The sequence below is a fragment of the Limulus polyphemus genome, unplaced genomic scaffold (assembly GCF_000517525.1).
Source record: "Limulus polyphemus unplaced genomic scaffold, Limulus_polyphemus-2.1.2 Scaffold903, whole genome shotgun sequence".
NCBI lineage: Eukaryota > Metazoa > Arthropoda > Merostomata > Xiphosura > Limulidae > Limulus > Limulus polyphemus.
In genome coordinates this window covers 209,827-225,861 of record NW_013666513.1, presented here as the reverse complement: position 1 = coordinate 225,861, position 16,035 = coordinate 209,827, and the positions used below count along the sequence as shown (strand labels likewise).

At 31.8% G+C, this 16,035-nt stretch overlaps 1 protein-coding gene across 2 annotated transcripts in view; it reads right to left on the bottom strand.

The window, feature by feature from the left end:
* LOC106461136 (lipoamide acyltransferase component of branched-chain alpha-keto acid dehydrogenase complex, mitochondrial-like) overlaps positions 1–13,622 on the bottom strand; it is a 21,439-nt gene extending 7,817 nt beyond the window's left edge. The window contains exons 1-5 of one of the 2 annotated variants that reach the window (XM_013920924.2): positions 13,512–13,622; positions 9,053–9,176; positions 6,939–7,014; positions 6,154–6,338; positions 763–890 (exon numbers count right to left, since the gene is read on the bottom strand). In XM_013920924.2, the coding sequence (XP_013776378.1) occupies positions 763–890; positions 6,154–6,338; positions 6,939–7,014; positions 9,053–9,176; positions 13,512–13,592 (594 nt within the window). In that variant the 5' untranslated portion in view covers positions 13,593–13,622. Of the gene's footprint in view, positions 1–762; positions 891–6,153; positions 6,339–6,938; positions 7,015–9,052; positions 9,177–13,232; positions 13,314–13,511 lie in introns of those variants that run through there. The other variant, XM_022388007.1, reaches the window with a different exon arrangement.
* Positions 13,623–16,035: the final 2,413 nt, after the last annotated feature.

Below are 16,035 nucleotides of genomic sequence, written 5' to 3'. Positions count from 1 at the left end.
AGATCCATATCCTTCCACTGTCCGAATATTGAGCGAATCTTTAATCGTCTGAGAACAATACGGTCTTCCAAAAGTCCAGAGGCTTGGTCATCATATCACTTACCCACTTCTTTCGTCTGACTATGTTGGCAGGTCTAAATAAGGGCTTCCGTCTAGCTGCTCTGCAACGATAACCCGATAACCCAATCTGTGGAGAATCCGTTGAACAGATTTCGGGCTCATCCCACCAACTTTGGCCACTTCTGCAGTTGTTAATCTGGGATCCATTTCGATGCTCCTTTTCACAGCCCTTTTTGTCCTCTCTGATGGACCAGGATGACCCGGACACTGCTCAGTTGTTTCTTTGCTGTGTTTCCTGAACTGCACGATGATTCTGTTGACTGTTGAAAGCGGGAATTCCCAAATTCTGCGAAATTTGTCGCTGACTTATTCCACTATCCTCTAACAAAATCTGACAATTCGAGAAAACCTTGAGTTCTAAGCATGTTGTAGCACAAGATAATTAGTGTGTGGACCATTTTCATTTATATAGTGCTCTGTGAACACAAATTAGTTATCATAAATCAGTTAAATGATGAAAAATTAGGTGTCTATTTACTTGTGACCACTCAGTGTATACTTATTAACTAATATTTTCACTAGATACACTAAAATTGCAAAGGATACAAGTTACATGTATTTTCATTATATAAAATTGCAAAAGAAAAAGATTACATTTATTTTCATTACTTAAACTACAGAATTGTAAAGGAATCAAATTACATTATGTTCCATAGCAAGCCTTCTAACAGCTGGTGTTGCTAAAACTTTGTCTGATTGGCCAAGGACTGAATCAAGACCTTGACTGGAAGGACCAATATCAATATCTTCATCTTTCTGGTTTACTGGTTCTGAAAATTGTAAGATTTGAACGATTTTTGCCACCACTGATACTCATACAACAAATACTTTTGCCATTCTGTGTTTAAGGTGTAGCTAGTAATTAAAAAATCCTTAATAACAACTAATTTCTCAGATAATTGTCCATACTTATAAAGAAAATATCAGTAGAGTATAAAGTGTTTGTGTTAACACAAAAATTTGTGTCCTCAACAGAAAAAACTTGTTCTGTGTGCACTAGACAAAATAATAAAGTACGCAGTATCTTAACCCTATCAAGACCAGTAGGGTATTGCTGATATCACTTGACTTTTTTCCTTTTGACTATGGAAATGCTTAACTAAATTGTATAAAACTTTTAGAATCAACTTACTAAATACTTAAATCTAGAATCTAGTTTTGGCTTAAATAAATTCAATAATTCAACTTAGTTTTTCAGTCATTTTCTTATATTTAAAACACCCAAAAAATTTGTTATGAAACGTTTTTTGTTGTTTTTTTAATATATTTTCAAAACGAGTTCCTTTCATTGTTTAATTTAATTATTTTAAATGTTCATAATCACATTTTTGATTTGCAAATAAACCACATGGCTGAATAACACAATGACAACTTGATTCTTTCAATGAATGGGCTCAACGTTGAACAATTCCACTATAGGCAAGTGATCAAAATCTTTACTACTGCAGACAGGTACAAGTTCTGACTTTAAACATGTAAAGTTGCTTCATTTGAAAAACATGGTATTAATGTTCTATCAAGATATTTTTCCATTGTGTTAGTGTTAACCTTTTAAATTTTGGTTTCCTTTATTTACTTTTTTATTGATTTTTGATTAAATATGACTGAAAATAAAAATTCATGATACAATGTTACTTGTTTTGTAATTGAAATCTAAAACTTATACAATTCAAAAGTGGCAGCTCAGTATTTACTTCTTACTAAAACCTGAATTTAAGTTAAAAAATAAAGCTAGTTATTAAGAAATGAAAAAATATTTTAATGTAAATCAGTTTTACAACTTGTATAAATTGAACCTGATACATTTGTATTTCAAGTTATTAACTAAAGTAATACTTTTCAATATCAGTTAAAAAATAATGCATATGTAATTTCTATGAAAAAAAAACTGTTCTACATGTTACAAATCAAACTTAATATACGTAAATTTTAATCAGCCATTTTTTTTTTTCTGGTGAACAACACAAGTTATTATCAACTTTGAACAAGATCTAGTCTGGATATATATCAATTTATAGCACTGAATACACAGATGCTTCAAGCATATGTTCCAACACTTCAAAACATGAGATTGGCATTTCTTAACAGCAGTGAATAATATATTTGATGCCCATTGAGCTATATTGCAACAAAACTAGTGAAAATCATACATACATGTATGACTTCTTGTCTAAAAACTTGCGAATAAAGAAACCTCAAACATAATTTAATCTTCTGACACATGACAAAGCATAAATCAAGATAAATATATGATTTAGGGTGACCTCAATTTTATTCAAGCTGAAAGGCCATGAAGTTACGTATAGTTAAAAGTGTTATCTCAGAAAAATCGCAAAATTCCATTAATTTATTTTATACAAACAGTTGTTTGGCACATGCATTTTGGAATACACAGACAAAAAAGCTAGAGCAGCTACTGAGCATAGAAATAAATTTAGGTCAATAAAACTATCATAATTACATATTCCAAAAAGTACAAATTAAAAACAAATGGTTTACTTATAATGTAGGTTCTTAACAGTACAAAATTTTATATGTTTAAGTTTTCCTCTTGCTGTTACTTCAGCTATAGCAACCACAAACAACAACTGTTTCCAAAAACCTAGCCAATCAGATGTTATAAGTCATAAGATATTATTTTCCTACAATGAAAAGAATTGCCAATAGCTACTTACCTTTCCTCACATAATAGCTATTCTTGTTCAGTGCTGCCCTCTATATATAAAAGTTGTCGTATTCCACAAGCCTTGAAACTCCCACATACCCTACAATCTATGTGGTTTATTATGTCTTTGTATGAAAATCATCATACAACAATCATCCACCAATAGGTTTGCAACACACCTTCCTGATGCATGTGACTCCCTCTATTTGATTCTACCTAACCATAGCTTTGAGATTAGGCAGAAATTAAGCATGGTTTTAAGTGGGGAGGAAGAGTGGGAAGTGTGAAAACAGATAAGTACCTATTTGAAATATATTTTCAGTGTAGGAAAATAATAACTTCTGATATGGTACCTTACCTCTTCTCACATAATAGCTAAAATCCCACATTGAAAAGATGGAGGGACCATTGTGAGGGATATAGATAAGCATCCTTTGAGAGCACCAAAAAACACCCATGGAGTGTGAACTCCTGTTGGGAAAGGAGCATACACGGGAGACTGCACCACTTCTGTACCAGATGTACTCTTCGTCCAGTGGGGTAATAGGTGTTGCATAAACTAGTGGAAATTGGGAGGAGCACATTCAGCAAATGAGAGAAAAAATCAGGGCAGCTCCAGCCCTACATCCCATTGAAATCACCAGAATACTAGTCCAGGATAAGAATGAATGTAGGGTCCCCAGCCACAGATCAGATGGTGGTGAAAACTAAAATAGATGTGCTCTTTGGTGTAGAATGACTAGGGTGTATCAGACTGTACTCGACAGGTTAACTCCAGTCCAAAACCCGGTGGCATCAGGCATACATAATCCAATCTGTGGTAGGAGGAGGATCCATACTGTCTTTACCTCAAGTTCAGTAGAATGGAAGGAGAAAAATTCCATACCAGTCGACTAAACAGGGCATAGGTGTTCAAATCCACAACCAACAACAGTTATCTGGTAACCTGACATCTGAACAACAAAATGTGGAGGTTCACTTCAAATCTGAAACCAATTGGACCGGTAGTGAACCTCTCTGAGATGGAGTGTCAGAGAGACAACAATCGCCCTGCACAATGTCATCCTCTGGATAGGACCACAAATAAGCTGGAGCACACAGATGACCTGCCGACACCTCGAGCAACCACAGAGCTGGAGAAAATTGAACCGGATCCACACTACCTCAACCTCTGGGACCCACAGCACATAGGTAGAGAGCATGAGGCAAAAACCTGTGACAGAGGAAGAATGAGGAATCATGCCCAATACATGTGAGGATTTATGTTGACAGGTCCAGCTTTAATCCAAAACTACTAACTGGGAATCTACATCCTGTCAATGGTAGAACAAGGGATCCCAATTGGAGAGGTGAACTGCAACGTAGCATATGTACTTGAATTCATGGAATATACTATTGTGATATATGTGCAACATCATCTCCCAGGCAGGACTGCACAGAAGCTAGAATACATGGACACACATCTACCTCTGGGACCCACTGCATAGAAGCTAGAATACATGGACACACATCTACCGTCCCACTGCACAGAGGTGGAGTGCATGTTTGTTTGTTTTGAATTTTGTGCAAAGCTACATGAGGGCTATCTGGGCAAGCCATCCATAATTTAGCAGTGTAAGACTAAAGGGAAGGCAGATAGTCACCACCGCCAACTCTTCGGCTACTCTTTTACCAACGAATAGTGGGATGGACCATCACATTATAACACTCCATGGCTGAAAGAGTTAGCATGTTTGGTGTTACTGGGATTCGAATATGCAGATTGCGAGTCGAACTCCCTAACCACCTGGCCATGCCGGGCCTGGAGTGCATGAGTGGAGTAACTATGCCATCTACACTGGCAGAACACCACCACCCTCCTCTCTACCAAATGGAAGTGAGCATGTTCAGGAGCAACTTGCCTCCATGGCCCACCACCCCAGTGGCGAGGAACTGGAAAGTGGCAAGGACTCTCATACTCCACTAGAAGAAATTTGGGGGAGAAACGTGGTGGAGAGTCCAGAGGTATTCCAACACTGAAGAAAGTAAAATGGGTGATCACGAAAACCCTATTTTGAAAAGCAGACCATCCCCGATTTCAACTGAAGTGACAACAGGGATGGGCAACACTCCCCTTTTGCTATACCCATGAAAGCCCATGGATTAGTACAGTTTGAAATAGACATGTGAATGAAGCAAAATACCACGAGGAAAACTATTATCGATTTAGTGGAACACCCAATCCTGACAGTGTGCATTGTTTGCCATGGGTATACATCAAGATTGGTGGGATTAACCTCAACCTCTGGAACCCATCGCACGGAGATGGAGAGACTGAGTCACAAGGCAGCAGATAATATACCGTGGTACGACTTCTGGTCAACTGTACAGTGCAGATTTTTGAAATGGATAAATAAGTAGCATACCTGGACGAACAACCCTCACCATTGAATGAGATCTTAGACATAAAGAGGACATGCCACTGTAAGCAAAATTAACATGTATAAAAAGATAACTTATCAAGTCACAGTCAACCCAATGTTTAAAGGATGGTGACAGGCAGAAAGTGGTACCCCAATGAGGGACATTACGACATTCAAAGTAGTGCTAACTGTAGCTAACATCATGACACAAAATTCTGAGTTCATATTTGACTGTGAGAAAAGCAAGAAAAAAAAACTAAGTAAAGGTAAGTTTTCTTGACCATAAACTATAGTAAAGAAACTGTAGAAAAAACAATTAGTAAAACCTTGACAGCACTATTTAAAAAAAAAAGAGATAAAACATTCCCAATAAATAAAATGTCTGCACAAGACTATTGCCTAACAAGAAGTGATGGTTAGGTAGAACTGAATAGAGGGAGGAGTCAGGAGGATGTGTCACACTCCTATTAGTGGAGGGTTATCACATGATGATTTATTTGTGAAGACACAGTGAACCACATTGATCATGGGGTAGCTGAGAGTTTCAAGGCTTGTGGCACATGAAACAATTTTGCATATAGAGGGAAACACTGAATGAGAATAGCTATTATGTGAGAGGAGGTAAGGTGCCATATCATATATTTTTTCTTTATTTTTATATATAATATTCATTAGTATGAAAATTATTTTCCTGAAAACACACACACACTGTACCATAAGTATATAAAAATTAAATTACTAAAGACTTTGATTCCATTATTAAATGTAACTTATCAATCAATACTAGTAATCAATGAGTAATTATTTTAGATAATAATACTACATAAAATATGGCTGAAAGTGTTGGATAAAATACTTTGTGAATAATAAGAAAAGCTGAAAATAATAATAAACATATATATCTTATCCAGAAGTAATTTTTCACTAAACATTACAGCTAAGTTCAAAACCAATTAAAACATTTACCAGTAGTATCTCCATCAAGCTCTATATCAACAAGTGGCAATCCCACCTTTGCAATGTCATCAACTTCATGATAAATCTTCGTAATTATGCCATCATAGCGACTAGATATGGTAACAGATGCTTTATCACTTTGTACTTCACAAATACTATCAAATTGGTTTACTTTGTCTCCAACCTTGACAAACCTGCAAAAAAATTTAAAATATAGTGACTGTTAGGAAAATAATGAGAAATTTTATTAGAACAGTAATAACAAAAATCAATTTTAATATAATATGCTTACACACTATACAAGAACTTAGATATAAATTAACTACTTTAACTACCAATTAACTACCAATATCTCATTAACCATTTATCGAACTTCAAAAAATTCAATTTTCTTTTTAAAAATTAAGTTGAAATATTTTTAATATTTATGTACTTTCTAAGTAAAAAGATTTTCAATTCATTTTGATAAACTTGAAAAATTTATAGGTATCAAGAATTAACAAAGGCCCTCTCAAAACCTATTTATTAATCCCTGTTCTCAATGATAACAGTTACAAAATTTCAATGTTTAAATTAATGTAATTTTTTTAAAACTTCCAAACATATGAAACTTGACAAAATAATTCCATGAAATTAAAATGTGAATTCAATTATTGTATTATTTAAGTCAAACTTTAAATTTCAGTTATGATTAGCATAATTACAAAACAAAAAAAAAGAAAATTTATGAGATTTGTTTTACTTGATTAACATACAGCAAAACTCCAAACCTTAATTATGCAAAGTAATCTCACCACTCTTTAACAGTCACTTCTCCTATCCCCTCTCCAATGTCCGAGAGTTTAAATGGCACCACTTCTCCATGATTAGCTTAAAAAATTGTCCATTTTTAAGATAATTAGAATAAAACCTTGAATTTATATAATGTTAATTTCAAGTGTGACAAAAACAAATTTTATAAAATGAAATAGAATTTTTCTAAGAGAAATGTACTAACTGATACTCAGCAAAACTAACTTAATAATCATCACCCTTAGAAAGAAACTACTATAAACAATAGAGTTATGTTGATAACTTATGTGAAATATTTTAGAGACACTCAATGAATATTAGTAGATAAAGCTAATATGTAAAACAATTATGTATTTCTTTTTTTAGGTACATTGTGTTACTTTATATAGAGAAGTAGGCTTCATTTGGAGTATTGTGTTCAGTCTTGGGTTCCTTACTTTAAAAAAGTCAATAAACTGTTGGAAAGAGTTCAGGGGGCTATTAAAATATCTTGGATGGAAAGTTTATAATATGAGTACAGGTTAATATCTCTGAATTTTTTTTTTCTCTTGAAGAAAGAATAGTCACAGGGGATTTCATTACAGTGTTCAAAATTATTAAGAGAATTTATAGTACTGATGTATAATCTTTTTTTTCATATGTAATGGGAAAGAATGGTAAGACAAGGAGAAAAGTATAAATTTTACAGTTACTTTAACAGTTTTCTAACATGGTAGTTGGTCTTTGGAATGGGTTTCTTTTCAATGAGGTGGATGTGGTAAATTTAAGGAAGATTAACCCTTTAACAATGATGCACTTTTTAAACTCCTTTCTGTGCATGTCAATGTGTTACCTTCAAAATGTTATTAATTATATCACCCATGAGTACCCATTGATGTGTGTCAACATAAATAATCAATGGTAAAGAATAGGAAAGGAAAATAAAACATTAAAAATAAACTATAAGTGAAAAGGTGAAGATGTAAAATTACACACATGACCCAAAGAAGATATTTTAAAATTATTCAATGAAGAGTTAAAAGAGTTCTATTTCTTAATTTTAAGCAGTTCTTGCATTGTACATTTATGATAATAGCTAGAATTAGTTGTATGGTAGAGAAAATGGAAAATAAAATATAAACATTTACTTCACAAAAACTTTTGATATTTGTTTAGGATGTTCTGGAGATTATGCAAGTGAAATGTGAAAACTATAAGGTAATAAATGCTACTTTTAAACTCCAAATGAAAATCACCTTACCAGTGAAGTATTCAGAGTCTAAGTGCAAATAACTACATTAAATAAATTTTTATTTGAAATAGAATAAAAAACAAAATTAAATATTTTATTGTTCTCAAACTAAATACTTTTATGAATACTTTTTGCTTGAACTTACAGAACTTCTTAACCTGACAGGAACTTGCTGAAAATATAAATTGATTGAAGAAATCAAGTGCAGTTATACTTGAGTAACTTGTCTGTTATGTTTCGATGAATGAATATTTAGTATTGACTCCTGATCAAAGCATAGATCAAATTACAAGTTAACCCAGTAATGAATATATCTAATTTAATATATAATATTAATCAACTGAGTACTCAAGATATGGCTAACTTAAGAGATTTAAGATAGTTCCAAATCCTTATATACTAAGCTAATTTTGCACATTAATTATTATGGTAAAAAATATATAGTAATAACAAATACACAAACACTTGTATATTAAACATTCTAACCAATACTGTTGACAGTAGCATTAAAAATTTACAAATATTATTGTTTAATAAAATAAAGCAATATAACCTAGTCTTACAACAATCAACAACTTTAATATAACCAGCTAACAATGTAGATGTCACATATCAGAATCTGTTCATAATGATAAACAAAAATATGAAATGTGAATAACACTCCCTTTTCCTTACACATTTTCACTACATAAGACTAATCTTGCAATTTTGAGTTACTTAAAACTATCAAGGTAAACTACATTCATCTGTTCCCATTTGTATTTTTTCATCTTACTGTAAAACCATCATACCCCAGGCATATGGATATATGGACATTTTACATAATACAATAAAATTAGTAATGCAAGATAAAAAATAATTAATTCAATAAAAATATATATATACCTGTCGATAAATAAAACGATCTTGAATTAGATATCTTGCAGAAGCAACTACTGGCTGGAATAGGGTACATAACATCAGGGATGTTTTTTGATGCATAAAAGGAATACTGACAGCAGCCTTCCTTCTAAATAAATAAAAATAACATATGTATATCCATATACAATACCTCCACGGCCATTAGAAAAAATATAACCTGTATTATCTATTCAAATGAATAGATAATACTCAACAACAGATAAATCTATACATTTTAAAAAAGCTCCAATATAACAGAATAAAAAATATATATACAATGTGTCATTCATAAGCTTTAGTGAGCAAGCAGGTATGATCACATAATATGAAAGGGTCAGGACAAAATAAAAACTCTGAAACAGATATCATATTAGGTAAAACTTAGGTATATGTTGTTCCAAAAGTCTTGAAGCACAAAATAAAAAATATATATATTGAATTCTTAATCAGTTAAAAAAGAACTTCAATATAATATATTGTGAAGAATTAAATAACAGAAACCCTGAAGAAGACTGGTAGCTTTTTTTTATTTATTTATTTATTTCAAAGGACAATAAGATAACAGATCAGATTATTAAAAAATAAAAATAAATCTTTCAAAATAGTTTTCCAAGTAATGTGCTAAGAAAGACTGAGTTTGGATCCTATGAATAAAAAAATACCAATATATGTTCTAAATTGACAAAACTAAATGTAGAGAAAGAAATGGTTAACTGAATAATTTTTGTTGGTGTCACAGTTGAAATACCTGCTAATTTCACCCTTCCATAACTAGTTTAGAATATATATGTAGTAAGGCTTATTCATTAATTTTCTAAACATTTATGTAGGTCTTCTGAACGTGGTTACGACATCCTTGTAAACCAGACATACAAGAGTCATGAACTCATACTTATCTGTATCAGACTTCCTAGAGAAGGGTTTTACCCATTACAAGTGATAATACAGAGACCTGTATAAGTTGGGGTTTCTCTCATTGACATAGGTAACCTAACATTTTGAGGATATACCACTGACTCTGGTCTGACTTACAGGTATTTTATTACATTATTCTTTTCTTTTTCCTTGTCCCATATATAAAACTTTGGTAACTCTCTCTCTTTCCAGTTCTCACACAGTAGCCATTTTGAATTCTAATGAGTAAAAAGCTAGCCAGTAAGTAAAAACATAAACAATACTGTGAATAAAGTTATTGTTTTATTTGTTCTGTTGGTTGTTTTTCTTTCTTGCCCATATTAAGTTTAATACCCCGCATAACATATCTAGAGTCTGTGTTTCTATTATACTTATAATTACCTGAAGGACATCAGTATACCTGAATACTGCACTGACATGACACATTTCAGGTATTAATAAGTTTTATAAGAAAAACAAAATCAACATTGCAATGACATTTATTTTTAAGTACCAATAAAAGAATAAAAGTATTTTAGTACACATATTTCTCATTTATAAACTTTTCTACTAAAGTTTCGAAGGAACCTACTTTATCAACAAAAAAATTATATTTGGTAAATTATTTATACATTTCTATCTAATTCTTTAGGAAAAATATAATAATGGTTTTCCAAGTTTATACATTTTTACATTTGATATTTAATTTTCAACTACTAAACTTGAATAAGAAATAAATTGTTAAGGTCAAATGTACAAACCCACATATATATCAAAAAACAAAATTATGTAAGATATTTGAAAGAAGTTGAAATATAAAGCTGGTGATGGCACGATCCAATATTTTTGATAAAATCTTTAATAATGTTACTAATTATTGTCATCCTAACATGTGTTTACAAAAATAATGATAATTATAAGTTACAATAATATTTTTATGGTTAATGGCTTAGTATGTTGCATTGTCCACTTGCAACTATCGTTACCTGGTTTGCCTATTTTATCTTGTAACCAATTGCTACATTCTGATAACAATTATTATGATTATGATGAGGCAGAGTATTCTGGACTGCAGCATAAGCATTACTGTTTGTAAGAAAATTGGAAGAAGTTTCATATCTGATACACCCTTAACTAAATGCAGAAAAGATCCTGCTGTTGTTCTGGAAATAATTTTAAGTGAAAGAGTCAATATATAAAATACAACATTTTTCTTTTGCAAGGCATGATTAAGACTTCAAAAAAGGAGACTTAACAAGCATGCCAACTTTATAACCAGTTCTTAAAAAATAAATTAATACAATGCTTATTACTGATAACTGGTGTGACTATTTCGTTTGTATTTTATTCAGAATTTTTTTTTATATCTTAACATTAATTTACTTCTTGTATTATCAAGTCTTCAATAAAGATATTTTCAGTGTGATACAATATCATAAGATTTAAATAAAATGAAAATAATGGGCTCTGTGTTTTAGTTACCTCTTAAACAATGGTCTTAAGTCAAATGGTAAAAATCTCCTTTTGAAGGTTAATTAACCTCATAACTGAGACTAGATCTTCTTCATAGGAATTTTTAATTTATTAAAAATGTGTAGTTGTGGCAAGTAAACATAGGAATACACATCATCAGTAATTTCCTGAATTGGTAGATAGCATTAGCCACTGTATAAAAGTTCTATGAATGTTTGCACTTTCATATCTATTATATACCAGCAGAGACCCACAAAACATTTGTGGCCAATTTAGTATCTATATTCCAACAGTACTTCTTTAAATACAGGATTTCTAGAGTAACACAAAAGAATTATAATTGAAGACACTGAAATCTACAAGTCCACTTTTCTTAGTCCTAACATTATTTAAGCCTTTATTAAGTATGTCTTATATTCGATAAAAAGATAAATTAACACTGTAACTTGTGTACATTTTTTGCTAAACCTTACCACACTTAATACTATCAATAACTAATCTTATAATATTATTCTACGAACTAATGTTAGACTTTTTAAAAACTTTGATAAGCTTTTAATATGTTGTATAAAATGTTTACTAAAGTATATTTACATCCATCCTGATGTAACTTGATGATTTAACAAAGATGTTTTCAAATTGTGAAAAAGATGCATTTTTTTTTTTATTATTTTAGTCCAAACATATCTTTAATTTTCGATCAATCATAGACTCCTGACTTCTAACTGACAGGAAGCTAAACTACTTAAATTACATAAGTTGCTATGACATCAGTGTGTGACCAAGAGACAGACAGACAGACAGATACATACTGTGTTTTATAGTATTAGATACTTTTACCAGATGTTATTACTCTGTGTCTATAAATTTTATATTTTTGTGTGATCACAACAAACCCTGATGACACATTATAGTGAAAAATTACAATTTAGATGGCATTATATATTTATCTATGATAAATTTTCAAAAATTTTCATAATAGTTACTAGATATCTTAGTTTTAGCCCTTTTCTTTTCTGTCCTGATGAGAAACAGTAATGTATCTCCATGTCAGTTTGATATGTATGGTTTGTCATTATACATGACTCTTTTACATTTTGAATACTTCAACTATGTCACCCATGACCCCTTTGCTTTAAAAGACATCCTAGTCTATTCATAAAAACAACCCATCTATCTTTAGAATCATCATATTTCTAGTAGCTGCTGTCCTCTGAACTCTTCAATTATGCACTCATTCCTAAGATAAAGATACCAACACAATACTCCAAATGAGACATATAATGTACCTGACTAAAAAATCTAGTTATTTCAGACTGTTATTGTATAACAGACCTTGTCCAGAGTTCAGCCTTATCAATAACATTAATAAAACTGTAATCACTATCCTAATATATTTATATATATACAACCCAAAATTTCCAAAAGTTTATTAGTTTTTCTCCTTTCAGTTCAATAGAACACTATCTCAAAGTCAAAGGCTTAAGGGTTGGATCAACCAACAGTCCAAGATCCCTTTCTTCATTCACATAATGTTCCCTTCCACTAGCTTCTATGACTAAAGTTCAATTGTGTGCAACTTGATTCTTGAATTATATAACTTGTAAGTTAAAAATCCAAATAATAATAATACAACGTAGCTAGAAGAAAAACAAATATCTGTTTGAACTACTACAGTAATCTGGAAAAACTTAATACTGGAACAACTTTCAATGTTATACGTTGCATAATTTATAAATATGGCTTACACTGTTACAGCAATAACAACGTGCTTAAGATTTACCAAAATATAACTTAATTCAACAGGACCCAGCGAGACTTGTCAGTTGTTTATATGAATAATCTTGGTATGTACTACGTAATACACTATTGTTACAAGTGTGATCTTTATGGCCCAATAAGCAATATATGATTGCATCTTATGCCACTACCTTTCTAATTTGTTACGATTTATTTGCATAACCTCACTTATCTCATAATTAAATGCCACCTGCCATGTGTGTATTCAATTTTATAGGGAGAAATTATTTTATGCATTACCACAAAAAAAAAACTAACAAAATAAATGATAACTAACCAGTAATTTTGTTTTTGGACGAATAAAACATTTGATCAATGCTGGAATCGTGAACCCTCTTCTAACCAAGGCAAACGCCATTTTACTCTAGAACCCAGAAATTTACTTTTCGTGGTCACAGAGGTTTATATAAAACATAAAAATAGCAATTAGGTCTTATTAAGCATGTTTAATTTAAAAAAGGACATTGCAGACACAGATATATAAGAGTGTGCGTGTCTGATGTATTTTAGTTAACTGCGTGCATATATAATAGCCAAATATCTATTTGTTCTATATCTCCAGAATGGTTAACCGTACAAAAATGTATATATCAAAATTGAAGAGAGTTGTTTAAACTCTGGCTCACAGATATACACCCCAATGAAAGAACAGACTATTCCAAGCTTTTACTTGTTGTTAAACAAATGTTTAAACAACTCTATTCAATTATGTACAAGCTGCCCAGTGTCGGCTAACAATACGAAGAATTAAATTGCGGCGGAGTGTTACAAGTTCTTTAAATACCTATAGAATGATAGGTTTCTTTTTCGTGAGTGTAAAACACTTAAATACACCAGTTCGATTTACTGTTGAATTATTTTAACAGCATCTGCTAGTGTGTGTGTGTATATATATATATATATCGACATAAAAATAAATAATATGTTTTTCAATAACAAGAGCAGATGTGACAAATATTTTAGTATATCTCAACATGTTTGTTTCAGAAATTTCGTGCAATGCTACAGAAATGGCTATTTGTGCAATAGTCTATGAACCTCATGATTCACAGTCAGACTGTGCTAACGGTTAGGTCACACCTAGCCCAAATCTCAGCAGGAAAGATGAGTTTTAAAATCTGTAGAGTATAAATTGCTTTACATATATGTAACGATTTCCTTTTCATTTAATATATTTTATGCTAAGACCAACGACATATTGCAAGCTGACTAACAAACAAATCGTGCTTAAACAAGGGAACTTGAAGTTAATATTAAAAAAAAAAAAATCAATAGAAAAAAAAGCTGAACTTTGAAACCGTCAATTTGTTTGTAATCTAAAATTCTAAGCATTAATTTGACAATGCATGTGAAAATAATCAGTACTTTTAGTTAAAGACGATTTCCTGAAAGAGTAAAGAAGGCAGATCCGCTATATAACGAAAGGTTTAACAAGATATATTGTAAGCTAATTGTAAATTTCCCAGAAATGACAGAGTTTGCATAAGAGAATAAACAATGAAATAATCTTTATTCTCACAACATTAAGCAATGTTGTATGAAGTCTGCACTTTTGGATGCCAAAAACATTTATTCACTTGTTTGAATTCCGCGCAAAGCTACACGAGGGCTATCTGCGCTAGCCGTCCCTAATTTAGCAGTGTAAGACTAGAGGGAAGGCAGCTAGTCATCACCACCCACCGCCAACTCTTGGGCTACTATTTTAACAACGAATAGTGGGATTGACCGTAACATTATAACGCCCCCACGGCTGAAAAGGCGAGCATGTTTGGTGTGATGGGGATTCGAACCCGCGACCTTCTGATTGCGAGTCGAGCGCCCTAACCACCTGGCCATGCTGGGTCATTTTTTTTTACTGGAGAGATGGTTTGAACTGGCTGGGTATACTTTCTCAAAACTTATTTCGAAGCTGTCTGACTTACTCGAGATTATGTTTCCGATTGACTAAATCTCCTGTTACTTAGTTGAATTGATAATGTCAGACTTACCCAGAGTGATTAGCATTACCCACGTGACTGATCATTTCAATTAAAACATAGGAGAAGGTGTAACCTCGAGACACCACCTAACCTACCTTTTGAGGGTATTGCTGCCGACCCTTCCTGCAAAATTGCAGTTTTACAGCAATATCTTCCATGGGTAGACCAGATGTTATCTACAAAGAACGAATCAGAACACAGACAGACTTGACTACATGTTACATAAAACTACACATACCGAGAATAAACAAAATTTTTGGAAATTTTCTATATTAAAATCAGAAAGTAGAAAATTTATGGTATGCCTACGAATTTTTCTTTTCCTTTCTCCTCTAGTTAAGGATTGTCCTCAAGTCAGCATTAATTTTAACTTTAAAACAAATTTAATTTACAAACACATGTTGGCCAAGGAATGCTATAACTTTCTTTTGTCCCTGTAAATACTTACGTGCAGCACAGATGACACAACCCTTTGACAGAGATACTGTTTCTTATAGTCACTTCACAAAAATATCATTTGACCAAGATTACAAGTTCAAATATTAGCTTAATCATAAAGGCACAATAATAAACAATGCGTAATTTTCATATTAGAAATCAAAATACCTTTTAACAAAGATTATGCATGTAGTCCAACATATGATTACATGTAATAAAATAAAAATACTCGTTATTGATGAATATTGAACATAACAATACTCACATCATAAAGAAAACTTTAACATAGATCATACAGATATCACAATTTTAAGAAAATACTCTTTATAACACGTAGACCAAATACAGTATTTTACAAAACAAAGAAACAGACAGACCCTTTAG